The sequence below is a fragment of the Lytechinus pictus genome, chromosome 5 (genome assembly GCF_037042905.1).
Source record: "Lytechinus pictus isolate F3 Inbred chromosome 5, Lp3.0, whole genome shotgun sequence".
NCBI lineage: Eukaryota > Metazoa > Echinodermata > Echinoidea > Temnopleuroida > Toxopneustidae > Lytechinus > Lytechinus pictus.
Genome location: NC_087249.1, coordinates 32,038,633 through 32,057,616, shown reverse-complemented (window position 1 = coordinate 32,057,616; position 18,984 = coordinate 32,038,633). Strand labels below are relative to the sequence as shown.

At 35.4% G+C, this 18,984-nt stretch overlaps 2 protein-coding genes across 6 annotated transcripts in view; one reads left to right on the top strand and one right to left on the bottom strand.

Moving 5' to 3' along the window:
* The window catches only part of LOC129262102 (maspardin-like), a 22,739-nt gene extending 20,372 nt beyond the window's left edge, over positions 1-2,367 (bottom strand). The window contains exon 1 of one of the 3 annotated variants that reach the window (XR_010293727.1): positions 2,052-2,139. The gene's annotated coding sequence lies outside the window, so the exon portion shown is untranslated. Of the gene's footprint in view, positions 1-1,710 lie in introns of all 3 variants that reach the window. The other 2 variants (XM_064100254.1, XM_064100255.1) reach the window with 2 other exon arrangements.
* Positions 2,021-18,984, top strand: LOC129260286 (DET1- and DDB1-associated protein 1-like). Of its 3 annotated transcripts, XR_010293728.1 has the most exons (6): positions 2,021-2,228; positions 11,778-11,861; positions 12,223-12,277; positions 12,641-12,702; positions 13,148-15,890; positions 16,350-18,984. XR_010293728.1 is itself a non-coding variant. In XM_054898295.2 (5 exons), exons 1-5 carry the CDS (start codon positions 2,226-2,228, stop codon positions 13,259-13,261), a joined length of 318 nt encoding a protein of 105 aa, XP_054754270.1. In that variant the 5' UTR covers positions 2,021-2,225; the 3' UTR covers positions 13,262-18,984. The 3 variants fall into 3 exon arrangements, 2 of the variants coding, with proteins under 2 accessions (XP_054754270.1, XP_063956326.1); XM_054898295.2 differs by having other exon boundaries at positions 13,148-18,984; XM_064100256.1 differs by lacking the exon at positions 2,021-2,228 and having other exon boundaries at positions 11,772-11,861; positions 13,148-18,984.

The following is an 18,984-nucleotide window of genomic DNA, read 5'->3' as shown; positions in this document are numbered from 1 at the left end:
AAATGTACTTTAAAAATCAATTGAAAACAGGCAATATTCATAAAGCAATAAAAAACATTCTGACACAATATTGCAATGCATGAAATTTCATGATTATTTCTATTATTTGCTGCATTTTTTTATGCAGATAAAAATTGATGATTTTATTTTAAGTGTTTGACGTAAGGATAGGGAACCAAAAAATGATTGTCATCCACACACAAAACAAATGGGCTTCTGACCTCAGTAGGGCCGTCTGCACCAGCCCAAGTTTTCAAATTACTAGCGCACTATTTCTGATCCGGCAAATTATCCCGATCTGAACAATCTCGAGATTATCTGTAATGGAGATGCAATTATCGCGCTAGTTCGCAGGATTAATCTTGAGATTGCAATCCCAAGTCAACTGGGGATTATTTGCAAAATAGCGCGCTATATTACAAATTATCCCACTAACTTGCAGGTGCAGACGCACTCAGGATTATTTTATTCACAGCATCATCAAACCATATTGCATCGATGCCTCGCTCGAGCAGGAATCGCTCTTCTTGCGAATGCGATGCTGGAGACAGGGTTTCTTGAATCTCGAGACTAATCGCGAAGAGGGCCGATTGGGCTAAAATCTCGAGTTTGAGCAAACTCGGACTGGTGCAGCACAGCCTAGGCTAGGCTGTTGTTTCTTTTGCAAAGCAAGTGTCCACTAACTATGGGAGATTATCTCCCATATTGGAGTCTCCTAGTATGCCATATTGGCCGTGTGTCTCATCAGCTCTGGTGGTTGAGAAACTGTAGACCACTCCTATATCATTATATGTAGTACTACTAGTAGGGTGTCTGAAGCCACACAGAAAAGTGTCAGCATAAAACAGGCTGATTTGGGGGAAAATATGGCACATTTTTTTCAGGAAGTTCAGGCTGCTAGAAAAATGTGATCTGAATTATTGCCTTGTGTTTGGCATGTATGGAAAGAGAAAATTCATGGGCTTCTTTTGACAGTAAGGACAAGTTTATATAAGGATTTAGAAATAAATTGCAAACCCTTATTTGTGTGTGTGTTGAGATTGCCATTTCCCCATGCGTTTTCTATGGGAAAATGAAATGTACCAATGTACTAGTAGTATGGTAGAGGATCGTATTACCGAACACTTTTCATGAATTCAATCATATCAAACACATTATTTTCATAAAATTCACCAAATTTTCACCATAAATTCACACAATTCCCTACAAAATATAAATATGTAACAATTTTGCCGAAGTCTTTTTTCATTTTTACGATATCAGCTTCCAATCGGACCCCTCTTCGCATGTGAATTATTTTGGTCACTTGAAAAAGGTATCATATTACCGAACGTGTGTTTTCTATGGGAAAAGTTGAGAAAACAACAAAATCACTGATGGGCTATTTTGACCATATTTTATTATTTTTAGAATATGAAGACTTTGAAAATGTGTTTTTGACCATTTTTCATCATCTTTCTATTCAAGTTCTCTTTGGAAGGATGTTGCAAAATTTTGAGCGTATGAAATTAGTTTCTGATACGTATGATGCGAGCGTTCGGTAATACAAGGCCGGTCGGTAATACAATCACTCACTAGACTATACATGTCAGGTCCAAACGTAATCCGTATTTTGCGTGATTGCCGATGCGGTTTAATAAACCGCATCGCGTCTGTAACAACAGGGAATTTTAATTTCCGGAATTCTGGATACTAATGCGGGTCATATACCTTTTAACGAGTCTCTGTAGTCTAACCTCGTACTAGTGAGTGTAGTCAGTGTAGAATTCTAGTCGAACATGTCGAAACACGCCGAAAGAGACACAAAAAAGTCACAAACACAAAACTTAATATGTGGGCTCGCAATTATTTTCTCAATGTCTTTGCTTTGCTGTGCCGTGTGTACCGTATTTAAATAAACGTTCGAATAAATTAAAGTAAATTCGTAAAAGAGTAGAACTAGAAGTGCCGGGCGCTCCCAGTCTCCCACTACAACTTTATGACTTCTTGTGACACAAATAACTCAATAATTATTTTTATAGCACAAAAAATGATGCCTCAGCTCAGCCTACCTTCTTCTCCTCGACCTCGGCCTCTGACTTAGCTTCCTTTTCGCAAACGTAACCGCAATTTTAGTTGACCTTTGAACTCGATCGAGACACACGTCGGAGCTGAGTCGAGTCGAGTGGAGTGAAATTGGATCATTTTGGAACTGTTTACGACTACGAGGACAAATCTTTTGAAGCATGGTGAGTTCTTTTCAATCTCCTTAATTATTTTGAGCGGTATTATGTATGAAACAGGATTTATCCTTGTTGTAGTGAGCGATTATTTGTCGCTGCGCGCTGAAATGAAACACTCGCATTGCCAATGTTGCATGTGTCCTCTGGACCGGACCTTGGAATATCGTAGCCCGACAGCTTGGGCGTGAGTGGAAGAGAGGTTTAGTACCGGTAGTGGTACCGTGCGACCTTCATGACGTTGGTTGTGTTCTGTTTCTGTAGTTGGGAACTTAAGTTGGGGTGTGTCACGTCACTGACTTGACTGAGGGCCTGAGGCATGAGCTGAGACTAGTGGGTTCTGACTTCTGATGATATTGCCCCTAGGGTAAAGGGTTGTTAAGGCATGTATTCATTATTTTGTTAAAGTCTTGAACCATTGTGTGTACTGTTATTAGGTGGTCTGTCAACGACAGATCACCTATTAATTTCGCCAGAATTTTCTTTCTTTATTTATTCTTCTTTATTTCTTTATTTTTATTTCTTCCGTACACTTTTTTGTACACACGTTCATTCGAAATTGACATGATAAATTTCCTTCAAATTTCTGTCAGTCATCAAGCTTAATGATTTCTAGTAAAATCAACTTTTTCAAGGTCATTAGGTCATCGTGACGTCATCCAGGCGCCATTTTGTAAAAATCAGGTCATTATCATATCTCTATAACGAGTCATCAAAAATCAACTATATTTGGTATACATCAACTTCAGGTCAACGGTAAACTAAAAATCAAATTCCGCGCGCGCACCTCGACGCGCACGTACGCGCGCATTAAAATTTTAAAATGCTCAAATTCGTTCCAAATTAATTTTCCATACGTTTCAGGCCATTTTAAGCATTTTGCAAAAAACGCGCGCACGCACATGCGCGCGCGTTTTCGCGCGTAATTGCATCTTCCAACATAGAATCGCCAATTTTTTTTATATCAATGCACCGATAATATAATTCTGAACAATTTGATACCTTGATCAACCTTCTACGACAAGTAATAACGAAATTATCACCCGTTAAAGTTTGCAGCACGTGTGCGCGCGAGCTCTCACTACAGGCCATATATGGGCAAAAACATGTCTATTGAAAATTCGACACTGTAGCTCTTTAAATAGTCCATTGACTCCAATTTTTTTTCATATATCGATAGAGTATGAGTTGTAGATTTGATTTCATGTCACCATTGTCCCTCAATTTGATCATGACGTCATCAAAATAGCGCCTAAACTGAAAATTTCATTTTTTCAAAAATGACGTCATCAAATTTATGCAAATTTGATCATAACTCCGTGAATATTGATCATTTTTTGCCCAGATTTCGATATGATGTAGTTTAGAATGTACTCTTTCTCGTCAGTTAACATGAATTTTCATTTTGAAAAACGCATCATGGTGTAAAATTGCGATGAAAAGAGGCATGTCATTTTTCCTCATTTTACGTGTAATCTCTATGGGACATGACTTTTTCTCAAAACTAGATTCTACATTCCTCTATTTCGTGAGCTATATCTCCATTTTTTCTTGTTAGTTATCCCTGAGCTTTTGGTATGATGTAGCTGAGATTCTAAGCTTTCGGAAGTGTGCCCTCTATTTTTCGATCAGATGCCAGGATCATGCCCGTTTTTCGCTTGCAAAATTGGATTTGTAATTCTCAAATTTGCTTACGTGTAATCTCTATGGGAACGTGTAATCTCTATGGGGAATATTGTGGCTCAATGGATAACGCACTTGACTTGAGTTCTCGGGGGCGCAGGTTCGAGTCCTGGGGGTGAACAAGATGATTTATTTATTTTTTTTTTTTTACCACCTCGTACATGATCCTTTATGATAATTAAAAGGTATGAAAGTTAAAATTTAGCAAGATTAAACAGATTATAATTACTTTTTTCATATCACATGTATTTTCATATATCAAAGAGACCCTTTTCACAGTGCTTTATCATCTCCCGTCTTTCACAAGTATTCCATCCATAATGAACATTCCGTTGTCATCATGAAGATCATATTGATCTGCTTGAACATGGTAATAGTGATCATGATGGCGAGAATAAGGACAGACCACCTAATTCGTCCGCATGACGAATTAAAATCTAGTTTTTAATAATTCTTTGTCACATGGGATAGTCCCATCGAAGTTAAAAGTGGCTATTAAAGGTTGTTCCTGTTTTCAAAAAAGATGACAAGAAGAATATTGTTAATTACAGACCTAAAGCTCTTTTGCCAATATTTTCTAAGCTCTTGGAGAAGATTGTTTACAAGCGATTGAACGGGTTTTTGTTGGAAAGAAACATTTTGATCCCTCAGCAACATGGTTTCCGAAAACACTTCTCTATCAGCATGCATGGGTGTTTTCAATTTATTAAATACTATTATAAAATCATTTGATGATGGTAATTTTTGCCTTGGAATTTTCCTTGATTTGTCCAAGGCGTTTGACACGATTGACCAAGGCGTTTGACACGATTGACCATGTCATCTTTCTTAGTAAACTTGAGCACTATGGAGTACGTACGCGGAGTAGCATTGGCTTGGTTCCAAAGCTATTTACAAGATCGTACACAATATGTCATGGTTGATGGTGTTAAATCGCAATCTGGTAATATTCACTATGGTGTGCCCCAGGGTTCAGTACTTGGTCCTTTGTTATTTTTAATCTATGTCAATGATATCATTAACTCATCAAATGTGTTTTTGTATTCTCTGTTTGCTGATGACACAAGTTTACTATTGTCTAATAGAAACGTTGCTACTCTAATTTCAGTTGCAAATGTAAATTAAAAAGTTACTTGCATGGTTCTGTTGTAATAAACTTTTGCTAAATGCTAAGAAAACTAAATGTATTATTTTTCGATCACGAGGCAAAATTATTCCAGACGTTGTCAATATTCTTGATGTTGGGGGCCACAATGATGCTCGTAGTAAGCATATTCAATTTCTAGGAGTAATTATTGATGAGCATTTGACTTGGAAACCCCATTTAGAATCAGTGTGTACAAAGGTTTCTCGAGGTGTAGGTGTTATATGTAGGTTAAGGCAAGGCTCGACATTAGCGGTGGCCCGGGGCCACCAGAAATTCACCTCGGGCAACCATTATTGATAAAATGTTAAGTTTTGGTGGCCCGAATCGGGCAACCAATAATTTTCAAAGTAGCGCAATTTTTCTACCTATTTTGCACGCATTTATCAACTTTCTACAGTTCAAATTGCAACCCAGTTCGTCATGTGCCCTTTTTGTTGATCTACACACAAATACACACACACAAAGTTTGCATATTAGGCCTACAAGGTGTGTTTTACCTGGGTCTATTCTAAGAATCTTATACACCAGCATTGTGCTTCCCTATCTGACTTACTGCAATGTTGCATGGGGTAATACTTTTAAGACTTACATTGACAAACTAAAAGTTTTACAAAAGAAAATCATAAGGCTCATCACCAATTCAACTTTCAGACACCCTAGTAAACCTTTATTCCTTCAGCTAAAATTGCTCCCTTTTGACAAGTTAGTTGCATTTAATTGTCTGATTTTCATGTTTAATCTTCATTTTTGCCCCCAAATTTGCCAACTAAAAGACTTATTTCCCCTTAACTCTCAGATACACAATTACAATACACGTCAACATACAGTAACTTTATCCACCGACCTTATGTAAGAACTAATGTATCCTTAAATTCTTTCATAACAACCTGTATCAAGGAGTGGAACAGGTTACCTTCTGATATAAGGAACTGTACAACTCTTTATCGGTTTAAAGTGCAATGTAAAAAATACCTCTTTGACAATCTATTATCTTAGTTAAATTAGAAAGTTTTTTCTTCCATAGAGTCTATTATGTTTTACATGTATCTCGTAGTTGGCCACCCTAGTCATGTGTATTAGGGTGTGTGTGTGTGTGTGTGTGTGAGTGTGTTTGTGTTTATGCTGACACTTGTTTAATGTACATTTTGTACATATTTGTAGTCGATATATCTGTTTATTATGTATTCTCCTTTGTCATTTTATACATTTAGATCTACATCTTATTTAGAGGTACATGTATAGGGCCCCACTCACAAGCTGTGCTTCTTCGGGGTCCTAGAAAACCGTTCATATTGTATCATGTATTCTTTTGTACCATCTGATCATTGATTTGTACTCATAATATGTCTGGTTTTTTTAATAAATTGAACTTGAACTTGAACTTGAACTTGAGCTGCTCTGAGACCGAAGTTGGGAAGAGTTCCTTTTGCGACAGCCACCCAAACTTTGAAAATAAAAGTAATGGAGCTGGAGATCGGTTCAGAATTAATAATTTATGGCATTATAATGATCCAAGCTCTCGACTCCGGCCGGCGACTGATCCACGGCCACGGACAATTTTCACAAGAAAAAAATGTCTTAAGTCCAAGACTTATTAGCCTAAGACTCCTAGTCCTATGTTGTCAGTCTACGTCCTGTCTCTACCAACCTCGCAATATTAAATATCTGTGTATCTTCATTTCAGTCTCCACTTTATTGGCGTCAGGACTTCAATCAGAATTGCATCTATTTATTTCTTTTCAATCTCTATAGTCTATTCATTGCTTTATTTCGTAGACAAGTTTTTTTTATATGTATCAGGATTACATTCATCTTATGAGTTATGTTTCTCACAATTAAAATTTTGCTTATTTTGTCTATTACGTTTTTGTCTCACCTGCATAGCAGAGTGAGACTATAGGCGCCGCTTTTCCGACGGCGACGGCGACGGCGGCGGCGGCGTCAACACCAAATCTTAACCTGAGGTTAAGTTTTTGAAATGACAGCATAACTTAGAAAGTATATGGACCTAGTTCATGAAACTTGGCCATAAGGTTAATCAAGTATTACTGAACATCCTGCCTGAGTTTCATGTCACATGACCAAGGTCAAAGGTCATTTAGGGTCAATGAACTTAGACCATGTTGGGGGAATCAACATCAAAATCTTAACCTAAGGTTAAGTTTTTGAAATGTCATCATAACTTAGAAAATATATGGACCTAGTTCATGAAACTTATACATAAGGTTAATCAAGTATCACTGAACATCCTGCATGAGTTTCACGTCACATGACCAAGGTCAAAGGTCATTTAGGGTCAATGAACTTTGGCCGAATTGGGGGTATCTGTTGAATTACCATCATAACTTTGAAAGTTTATGGATCTGATTCATGAAACTTGGACATAATAGTAATCAAGTATTACTGAACATCCTGTGCAAGTTTCAGGTCACATGATCAAGGTCAAAGGTCATTTAGGGTCAATGAACTTTGGCCAAATTGGGGTATTTGTTGAATTACAGCCATAAATTTGAAAGTGTGTTGGTCTAGTTCATAAAACTTGGACATAATAGTAATCAAGTATCACTGAACATCCTGTGCGAGTTTCAGGTCACATGATCAAGGTCAAAGGTCATGTAAGGTCAAAGAACTTTGGCCACGTTGGGGGTATTTGTTGAATTGCCATCATATCTCTATAAGTGTATTGGTCTAGTTCATAAAACGTGGAAATAAGAGTAACCAAGTATCACTGAACATCTTGTGCGAGTTATAGTAGTTTTCAAAATCAGCACTGCTGCTATATTGAATCGCGTGATACAGGTGAGACGGCCAGAGGCATTCCACTTGTTTACTAAATAAATCAGAATTGCATCTATCCCTCTTCAGTCTCCCGCTTGCTTTATTTTGTCAGTTCCTAATTTACGAAATAAATCTGAATCGCATGTACTTCTTTTCAGTCCCTATTGCTTTATTTCGTCGTCAACCACTTTTTATACTAGACCTAGATAAATTAGGATTATCTCATGTTTCTCACTTTATACTTTATTACTCGTGATCCAAGTCCCCTCTCCTAAAAATTCAAAACGGCATTTAAGTATTTACATGTAACCTGTTGATATTCATCTACCCCTCATTTTCCTCCTCATCAAAACCACTCTGCCACTTTTAGACAGTTTCCTAGAGATCTGATAAATGAATATTCTCGATACTGTATAATAAGAATCATGAAAATCAATAAAAATCACATTAGAAATACTATTTAACTGTCTAATTACTCATGATCTGAGTCCCCTTCCCGTGTTAAGACTGTCCAATTTCCCAGAGGAGGGGACTTGGATAACGAGGAGTACTATTACTTGTGATCCAATCATCCAAGTCCCCTCCCCTAAAAATACAAAACGGCTAATTACCCATTGATATTAATCTACCCCTGATTTCCCTCCTCTTCAAAACCACTCTGCCACTTTTAGACAGTTTCATATAGATGATAAATGAATATTTTCGATAATAAGAATTAAAAAAATAAAAAATCATGTTAAAAACATTATTAAAAACAGTCTAATTACTTCTTGTGATCCGAGTCCCCTTCCCGTGTTGAGAGGGGACTCAGATAACAAGTATATCTCGTTATCTGAGTCCCCTACTAGTATGGGAAATTGGCAGTCTCAACATGGGAAGGGGACTCGGATCACGAGGAGTAATTAGACAGTTCAAAAATGTTTTAGTCACTTGATATTCATAATGTTCCCAATATTCTTATGGGTCAATCCACGTCAAATCAACCAATTTTTAGACAATTTGTCACCCGACCCCCTTCGATTTTCTTTAAACTCGCACCAAATGTTCCCCCAAGTGTCTGACGGAAAAAAATGAAATATTTTGCCCCAAGGTCAAACGGTTGCTAAGTTATGGCCTCCCTTAGCAACCAATGTCTGGTCAAACAATAAAGTTTAAATAAAATTAGCTATTTTTGATTGACTGCTGGAGCCAAGTTTGATGACGCAGTGTTCTAATTTTCTGTAAATTGGAAGAACTTTATAGTCTTAACACACACAATATAATTAGACGTGGATCTGACCAGCCGTTATTGCGCACAAGGTCGCCGAACATGGTGTTAAGCGTCCAAGTCAATGTTTTTGGGTGCATGTTTGGAGGCTCATAACTGCCAAATTCAATTAGCTTAGAACCCAATATTATGCATATTTGAAGACTATGACTTGCTCAACAGACCTACAAAAAATTGGCCCTACCATGCGTGTCAATTTCTTGTAGGGCGCCCTCAAAGTTGGATTTTTTCTAAAAGTTGCCAAGTTCAAGGTCACAAATCACCCCTCGTCCCATCCAAGTGCGACCCCAATTTCTGTATACTGATAGACATTTACCTATATTTTCATGGGATACTTAAAATTTTTTGTGACCGAAATGTTTAATAGCTGGTTTACGCATTCGAAAATGGTCGTAAACACCCCAAAATCGATGTAAAACGACACGTACAAGTTTTCAGCACATTTCAAATTAGGATAAATCCAAAATGAAAAGGGAGAAATCACTGGTATTGTCTGTAATGGTAGTCTGTAATGAGTACTAAAAGGATATGCATCACAAATAGTTTGTCTTATTTGCAATGACCTTGAAAAACACAGCTGAAAATCATCAAAAACAATAAATCGGGTCAATTTTCCGTAATGATAGGGCGTTAAAATGTGTTTACACCCACTTTCACTTGTTGGTCATTTCAATACTAATGGTGACTTTAAGCTGATAATTGCAAATCATGTTCCTTTCTGGTTCTATTTTAAGCTCCAAATAATATATAAAGTCATATCTTTATCTTTTGACCTTGACATTGATCTAAAAATAGCTATAAATGCCCTAACATTAGCATATTCACAACACGTGAGCTTTACAACACATTTCAAAATTGATTTTCTCACAGACTGAATGCTTGATCATATGGATATTTGCAGTATTGGTAGTCCATAATGAGTACTTTGAAGATATAATATTAATTAATTGTTCTTACATGACAATGACCTTGAAAATACAGCTGAAATCCACACAAAAATTCAATAATCCGCCGATATCCCATTATTATAGGTTGTTTACACCCACTTTCACTTGTGTGTCATTTCAATACTAATGGTGACTTTAAGCTGATAATTGCAAATCATGTTCCTTTCTGGTTCTATTTTAGGCTCCAAATAATACATAAAGTCATATCTTTATCTTTTGACCTTGACATTGATCTAAAAATAGCTATAAATGCCCTAACATTAGCATATTCACAACACGTGAGCTTTACAACACATTTCAAAATTGATTTTCTCACAGACTGAATGCCTGATCGAATGGATATTTGCAGTATTGGTAGTCCATAATGAGTACTTTGAAGATATAGTATTAATTAATTGTTCTTACATGACAATGACCTTGAAAATACAGCTGAAATCCACACAAAAATTCAATAATCCGCCGATATCCCATTATTATAGGTTGTTTACACCCACTTTCACTTGTGTGTCATTTCAATACTAATGGTGACTTTAAGCTGATAATTGCAAATCGTGTTCCTTTCTGGTTCTATTTTAGGCTCCAAATAATACATAAAGTCATATCTTTATCTTTTGACCTTGACATTGATCTAAAAAAAATGTCTGCGCACCAACCAAAAAACTACTTTTCTTTTTACGAGGGCTATTTTTAGATCCCCCCCCCCTCAAAATAGCCACCATTAATGTATTTGCGGTGGCTAGTTTGGAGCTCATGAGGGCTCCTTTTTTTAAGGTTGTATTTCTTTTCCACGATTTTAACCTACCATACTTAAATTTCAGGCAAAGTCAAACATATACTAATACATGTAGTCTGCATGTAGATCAATCCTGAGATCATTGCAGACATATAGGCCCGAATTCACAAAAGGTGGTTTTGAAAACCATCGGTTGAACCTCGCCCGGAGGCTCCTAGAGATTAAAGTCATTCCACTGACATGCTTAATCTCCACGCAGCCAGGGACGGCATGCCATTGCACTACACGCATCGTCATTTTTCCCACTAATAAAGTTCGTCAAAATCACAACTTTAGCCCAAACTTATGTAAATGAGCTACAATATCCTTTAACCCTATTGGCCCAAATATTTCTCATTAAAAAAAAAATTACATGTTAAATGAGAAAAAAAATGAAAGAGGATCATTTACTGACAGATGCTATTGTCGCCAATCGCCATCTTGTCATTGTTATTTGTTATTGCAGCCTAGCTACGAGACGCGTATAGAGGGCAATAAAAATCATGAGCGGTGCTAGATGAAAAATGTGTGCATTTGCCGATAAATATCATGAATCTACCTTGTAGTTCCATTCCCTGAAGTCCTCCACCAGGAAGGGTAACTCGGGGGCTGACGAGAATGGGAGTATTGTTACTCTGTTTTGTTTTGTTGCAGGTTTTGCACCACGATGGTAAAATATCCCGTGCGCTAGACCAGGGGCCCGTTTCATAAAGGACTTGCAACTGTTGTAACATTGCCATTATGGCAACTTCCATGGAAACCTTGATTCTGATTGGCTGCTGAGCCCTGACCATGGTAGTTGCCATTATGGCAAAGTTACAACAGTTGCAAGTCCTTTATGAAATAAATGGGCCCCGGGTGAAGCAGGATTTAGTGTCAAGCTATTCATTTGCTTGATTATTTGATTCCCATTTTTTCCTTATTGTTTTATTCATTGACTTCCTTAAATTATTACTCAATGCAGAGTGTTGGAGAGCTACTAAAGGGCCTTCCGTGCCACGATGAGAACAACTTCACCAAATACCACAGCGAGCCAAACAGAAGTACTGTAAGTATCATGACATCTGTCTAGTATCAAATCGGCTAGAAGCACAATTTTATAAACATGTCCTGTTTGTAGATCTAAACACAAGAATTTCAAATTGTCGATTTTTTTTTCTGAGAGAGTGCTTGAAATGATTGATTTCACATTTATTTCATTTCATTTAAAAAATGACACTGTCACAATGCCATTTTACAAGGAAGTTTTCAAATGGGACATTTGGTGCTATTAAAGACGAAACTATTTTTCTGATGATACAGTATAATTGCATAACTAGTAATATGATTTGCACAGATGCTATAAAATCATAATTACATGGCTAACATACATGTATACTAATTTTCCATTTTTTCTTTCGCTCATACAGCCGAGCAAGAAGCCTAATGTGTACTTACCAACCAAAGATTACCCTTCAGAACAAGGTTTGTATATTTCTTGGTGATTTAATGGTTCTTAAAGGAGAATGAAAGATTAAACCTGGGGGAAATTAGTTATATGAAAATAGAATCTTGAGAGTGGGTCAATTTCTTTTAAAAGTTCTTTTATGCAGTAGCCAGTAGACCTTTAATATGTTTTCTGTAAAAGCATTTCACTCTAGTCTACATATAGGCAAGCAAATGAAATCTTGAAAACTGTACAGGTATTCTTGTAAACGTTGGCATTTGGAATCTCCCCTCCCACCTCCCCACCATACATGTACATACACTTACTTTTATAAATACAACTTACCTGAGTGAGAAAGCTTGATTATAATTTGTTTAATGTTTATTTTGTTTGTTATCCAGTTATCACAACAGAAAAGACAAACATCCTTCTAAGGTATCTACATCAGCAGTGGGATAAGAAGGTAATCTATCTTTTTATTCAAGTCCATTTTATGACATTTCATAAAGTAAAAATTATGGTAGCTTTGCCATAATGGTTACTGGTAATTACCATAATCCTATAGTCTTAAAGAAATAGGGTCTACAATGTTAATTTGTAAATGAATTTGTTAATGTAAATGAAATTAGCTTAATTCATAGTCCTAGATGTAAATGCTGGACCTTCTGCAGTCATCAGTTGAGTCGTAAAAAACAGTCAAAGTTGAAAAATAAATGGCATTCAAGATGTTCGAGAACTCGCCCACGTATGATGTAGCTTTCAGGATTGACTCTGATATTTGCTGGTAAATTGTACGTTACATAAATGGAAAAACAGGATTTGTACTGTATTGTAAAGCAGTCTACATGTACTTTGATTTTGATTACTTCATATTTTTAAACTGATTTTTTGTATTTCTTTTATCGTAGAATGTTCATAAAAAGCGAGATCAAGGTAACGCCAACCTAGACACAGAATCACCTCCAGCCCGAAAGATGCCCAGGCTACAACACAATAGCAGCAGAGACAACGCAGGACACTAAACGGCTGTCTCCCATGCAAAGTCTCGATATATCGTCGCTATTACCATGTCACAAACTCTGTCGCCATTTTGCATGCAAAAAAAAACAATCGAAACGATGAGGCTGGAACATTCCTGAGCATGTGACCCCCTTGATTGAGGCAGCTGTCTTCTAGTAATGTTTTCATGGCCAGTGTGAACATGCTCGAGAAGTCGTATAGGGATGAAACAGCAGGCGGTGTTGTGTTCTATGTGATGATCAAGGACATTTGGAGAGGATTCACACTTGCCGCTTTCCCTCGCTTCCAGAAACGAAGTGCACAAATTAACTGGGGGTCGTTCTGAGCATGGGGGAGGAAATGCCTGAAAAAAATTGATCCCACAAATGTATTTTCTTTATTTGTATGCCTTGCTATTAAATGTATATGTATATGATACTCTATTATTATTATTATAAATGATAAATGATTATGTATGGTTTTTCATGCCCACATGTAAAAGGGCTTTTTAAGACAATGGGTTTTTGAGCGCAAAATGCATAGTAGACTTTGCATTGTCTTTTAAGCCTTTTTTGTTGGCTTACATTTTTGTCAATAAATAAATATGAATGTGTAGATGAGTGGTAGGTCTTGTATGAATTGAGTACATCTCTAAAAATGTCAGAGGTAATTGCAAGAATCTGCACACCTATTTCCTTCAAGTCCAAGATATTTCACTCCTTGAAGTGGAAGATTGTACGTAATGCAGTTTGTTTAAATACTGCTACATAAAAAAGGTTGAAGAACTTATTTCTTGTTCATTAAAATGCAATACATGCAACTGTTGACCCTTATGCTAAATTGTAAATGAGGTAACCAACACTTTCCCTGCTTTGTGAGTACATTTTTAACCCTGATCAAACTTTTTAAAAATATTGAATTTTTCATCCAGATGGATGTTAATTATAATTTTTAAATCAAATTTCAATTCAGCTGTAGCAGATGGGATTTGGAATCCAACTATAGGTCACAAACTTGTGCATAAAATTATTTGTTAGTTAAAAGAAAGCTTTGTGAAACAAACCAGATGTTCTCCAATTTACTTTGAAAACTCCAATTTGAGTTTGCAATTGAATTTAAATATACTTACATATAGTAGATTATGGTATCTGAATTCTGTAAAGAATTGGCACAATTGTTCTGTTTATAACAAAATATAAACATGTCAGTTTGGTTCAAATAAAAAAGAAAAGAAAAAACAGGTGGATAATTTCATGGAACCCCAAAATAACAATAAGTATTATTCATTATATTCTATTTCATTATTTCATCATAGTGATGTATGAAGTTTTAGTATAATTGAAACTTGTTGAATTATTTTCTCACATTTTTAAAGGTTTATTTCCTTATTCTCCATGTATCTTCTTGAAAGTGGAATCTCGGCCTGATACAAAAATTACTTTAAAGGTAACTCAGTAATCAGTAATATTATCTACCATGACAACATTGGACCAGCCAATCAACTCAGATTCTATGGCTGATACCTTTGGGACAAACTCCGACAAAGTTACTATTAATGCTAAGTTTTATGCAGCGGCCTCAGCAAGGCGATCATACATGTACTGTATACATGCATGTAGTGAGTACATCGTTGTGGACCAAATATTCTTTTTTCAGGAAAAATTATAAACAACTTGATTGCTGATGTAAATTTTTGCTCTCAGAACCACTGCAATTTCAATGCAGATTGGAATGTATCCATCTGCATTCCTATTATTGATTCTCAAAGCTACATTGGAAATATAGTGTTTGTTTGGGATTATTTTAGCTACAGCAGTTATTTTTCTCTAATAGAATTACATTGTTAGTCAAACCCACATGTATGCATGTGAATTAAAATGTGCCCAAGTAGTTTAAAATAGGAACAAAATCTCACATAATCATCGTTTGATTTTTTTTATGCACCCAGAAAGTAGTGTCTGTGTTCTGATATCCAGTGCATAAGACTTGCATGGCATTGATAGGTTGACTGTAATTTCTGATCACTCAAATTATCACATCCAAATTTCCTCCTTGTCCATCAATCTCACAACTTCTCCTTTCTAATTCATACAAAAATGTGTAGTGTATCTTTGCCTACTGATAGTTTTTGTAATCCATAGATTAGTATTTGGCCTAATACATGTATGCTTTCCTGATTATTTGAACATAATTTGTTTCAGGTTTGAAATGAGTTCTCAATATGTGGGATTATATATGATTTTTACCATATTGTTAACCACTTTGCTTTAAAGTTTTATTGCATTCTTAACTTTTATCTGTATGGGGCTAAAATGATTTTAGCTCTAAACGAAGAAAAGTTACAATGTATGTTTGTATCATTGTTTTGTTTTTAGCTCATCCGGCCCGAAGGGCCAGATGAGCTTATGCCATGTCGTCCGTCGTCTGTCCACAATTTCAAAATGCTTCTTCGCCATTTCAAGTCCGATTTCAATTCTGTTCGCTTTATATGATAGCACTAGGTGGGGGATTCAAAACTTCGACACAGAATTTTGAAACTCATTAAATATGCTAATTTATGCGCATTTTTCAAAATTCACAAAAAATGCTTCTTTTTCTTCATTTGTTGACCGATTTTGAATTTTTTGCTTCCATCTGTTAGAGCTTGATGAGGTTCACCAAAGTTCCACACAGAATTTTGAAATTGACTAGAACAATTTTATGCTAATTTATGCGAAATTAATTTATGCATATTTTAAAAAATTCACATAAAATGCTTCTTTATTTGTTGACCGATTTCAATTTTTTTTCTCCCATCTGGTAGAGCTTATAAGGTTCACCAAACTTCTACACAGAATTTTGAACTTTGGAGTAGAAAATTATTTATGCTAATTTATGCGAAATTCATAAATCACAGAAAATGCCTCTTTATTTGTTGACTGCCGGAATTTCAGTATGCTTCTTCTTCATCATTTCAAGTCTGATTTCAATTCTGTTTGCTTTATATGATAGCATTAGGTGGGGGATTCAAAACTTCTCCACAGAATTTTGAAACTCATTAATTATGCTAATTTATGTGTATTTTTAAAAATTCACATAAAATGCTTCTTCCATCTGGTAGAACTTCATGAGGTTCACTAAACTTCTACACAGAATTTTGAAATTTTCAGTAAAAAATTATTTATGCTTATTTATTCATAAATCACAGAAAATGCCTCCTCTTTATTTGTTGAATGATTTTGATTTTTTTTTCTTTCATTTGGTAGAGCTGCATGAGGTTAACCAAACTTGTACACACAAATTTGAAATTTTGTCTAGAAAATTATTTATGCTAATTTATGCAAAATTTATTCATAAATCACAAATAAATGTTTTTTCTCCTTCATTTGTTAATCAATTTCAATTTTGTTCGCTTTATATGATTGCTCTAGGTGTTGATACAAAATTTCAACACAGAATTTTGAAACTCATTAAATATGCTAATTTATTCATATATTTTCAAAACTCACAAAAAATACTTATTTATTTGTTGATTGATTTTGATTATTTTTGTTCCATCTGAGAGCTACATGAGGTTCACCAAGGTTCTACACAGAGTTTAGAAATTTTGACTAGAAGATTATTTATGCTTTAATAATTTATATGAAATTTATTCATAGATCACAAAACATGCTTCTATGTCATTTCTTCATCAATTTCAATTCTGTATCCTCAATAAATGTCACCACTATAATTCACTACAGTGTCAACTGGGCTGAAATTAAAATTGTGTTAAATTTCGTTGCGAGATGCCGGATGAGCCCCACATCATTGATGTGCTAGTTGCAAGTTGTGCTACTGCTAATAGATACTTCCAGGCAGCTTGATGTCCAAGTGAAGGAAATTGAAAATGTTTTCATGTATCATTTGTAAGTGTATACAGAGCTGCCAAGTAGTACGATTTTTCCGTATTTAGTACGTTTTTGCAACCAAAATACGGCAGTACGTTTTTTCTTTAAAAAATATGTTTTTTGTATTTTTTTTTTTTTTTAAAATCGAAATTTATTGAGAAAAATCATCTCTATATGTCTCTATTTCATGAAACGTACACAAATATGGTTATTAGATCAATGTAATTTCAGGTAACTTGTTTTTTTTTCAATCATTTTGTAAAAACCAGGGTGAGATATACACAAGTTTCAATTTTATTTTTTTTATCTTCAAGAGCAGTGCACATTTTAGCTTGCATGCAGCTTGAGTGCCGTGATGGACGAGTGCGCCAAGCATTTTATTATGAAATACACTTTTTTGGGGGAAAATACAAAATATTTATCTCACACGGTAAAAATACTGATTTTTTTTGTCAAAATACTGATTTTGGGAGATAAGAATACTGAAAATGCAAAATACAACTTGGCAGCTCTGTGTATATGTGTATGCTCCAGTCATGCCGGACTATACATACATATCAAGGGACCTTTTGGCATTATAGAGCTACTGGGGAGGGGCAGGGGTCAGTAGCAATTGGCCAGGCAAGTTTAAATGATCAGGGGTAAACTTTTGATCAGGTGCCCATTCCAGGAAATTTTGCATGTTAATGACTCGATAGATCAAGTATAAATTGTGCGCATTCGATTGTTTGAATATCAAGTTGCGCTTGATATTTGCAGTGGTGTTCTATTGCAAAATTTTCTGCATCAGAGACCTGTTGCATAAAACTTTTGCCATAAAAAACTCTGGCAAATAAACAAAACCTCTAGCAAACAAAATTATGCCATTGAAAATTACACATTAAAAAACTCTGGCAAAAAAAATTGCCAGAAAACTCTGGCAAAAAAAATTGCCGGAGTTTTTTATGGCAAAATTTTGCAATGGGCCCCAGGTCCTAGATTTTTTCCCCTGCAAAATTAAAGTTATTCAAATTGGGAAGGTGTTTTACTTTTACCCATGCAACTTTTAAGTAATAATTGAAATTGGGGTGTTCATCCAGTGAGTTGGTATGTGTGCACCAATTAGGGAAAGAGTTTGGCTGTAGTATGCTTCAGTGAAAACTCATTATAAGCCTATTTATTTGTACACAGAGTATGAATCTTGTTTTACTGTGTATCTTATGAAAGGTTACACTTTTGAAATGGCTGTATGAAAAGCTCTTAGACTCAACTTTATAAAACATTCTGACAACAAAGTTATGAAATAATTTGTGTTTCGGTAAGCATTGCTCACTTTTGTAATGGGAATGAAAATTAGGATACACATGAATGGATCTTCCTATTTGTGAGATGAAATTCCTGGAATTGAGGATGATATGAAATATTTATGCTTTGAAATGCATTTAAATGGCAGTTATGCCAAATGTATTAATTTATATCAAACTTAAATATTTGTTGATTTCTTTGTCTATATATCCTCTCTGGTTTCTTGTCATTACTGCATTTAAGATACTGTATGAGCACCAAAAACATATCAATTTTGTAAAAGTAATTTTCCTCTGTGCATAAATATATTTCCATGCATCTGCAATACACATAACCATAGTCTGATTTTGGTTCCATGTGTAAGATTTTATAGGGGCTCGAGAAGGAAAAAAAAAGTCAATTTGATTTTTATACATTCTACATCACACTATGTATTCATTCTCCTCCTTCACATACTATTTCATGGATGTAGCTCTTGTTATACTTTTACAAAATGGTACACATAACAGCTGGAAACAACATTCTGATGGTTAAAAACCATCATTTATTTTATGTTAATGATTAATAAAAATATTCTGCATTTATATTATGAA

Coding starts and splice junctions, on each gene's coding strand:
- LOC129260286 (XM_064100256.1), top strand. CDS start 11,772: ATGCAGAGTGTTGGAGAGCTACTAAAGGGCCTTCCGTGCCACGATGAG. Junction 12,278..12,640: donor AGATTACCCTTCAGAACAAG/GTTTGTATATTT, acceptor TTTGTTATCCAG/TTATCACAACAGAAAAGACA. Junction 12,703..13,147: donor ATCAGCAGTGGGATAAGAAG/GTAATCTATCTT, acceptor CTTTTATCGTAG/AATGTTCATAAAAAGCGAGA.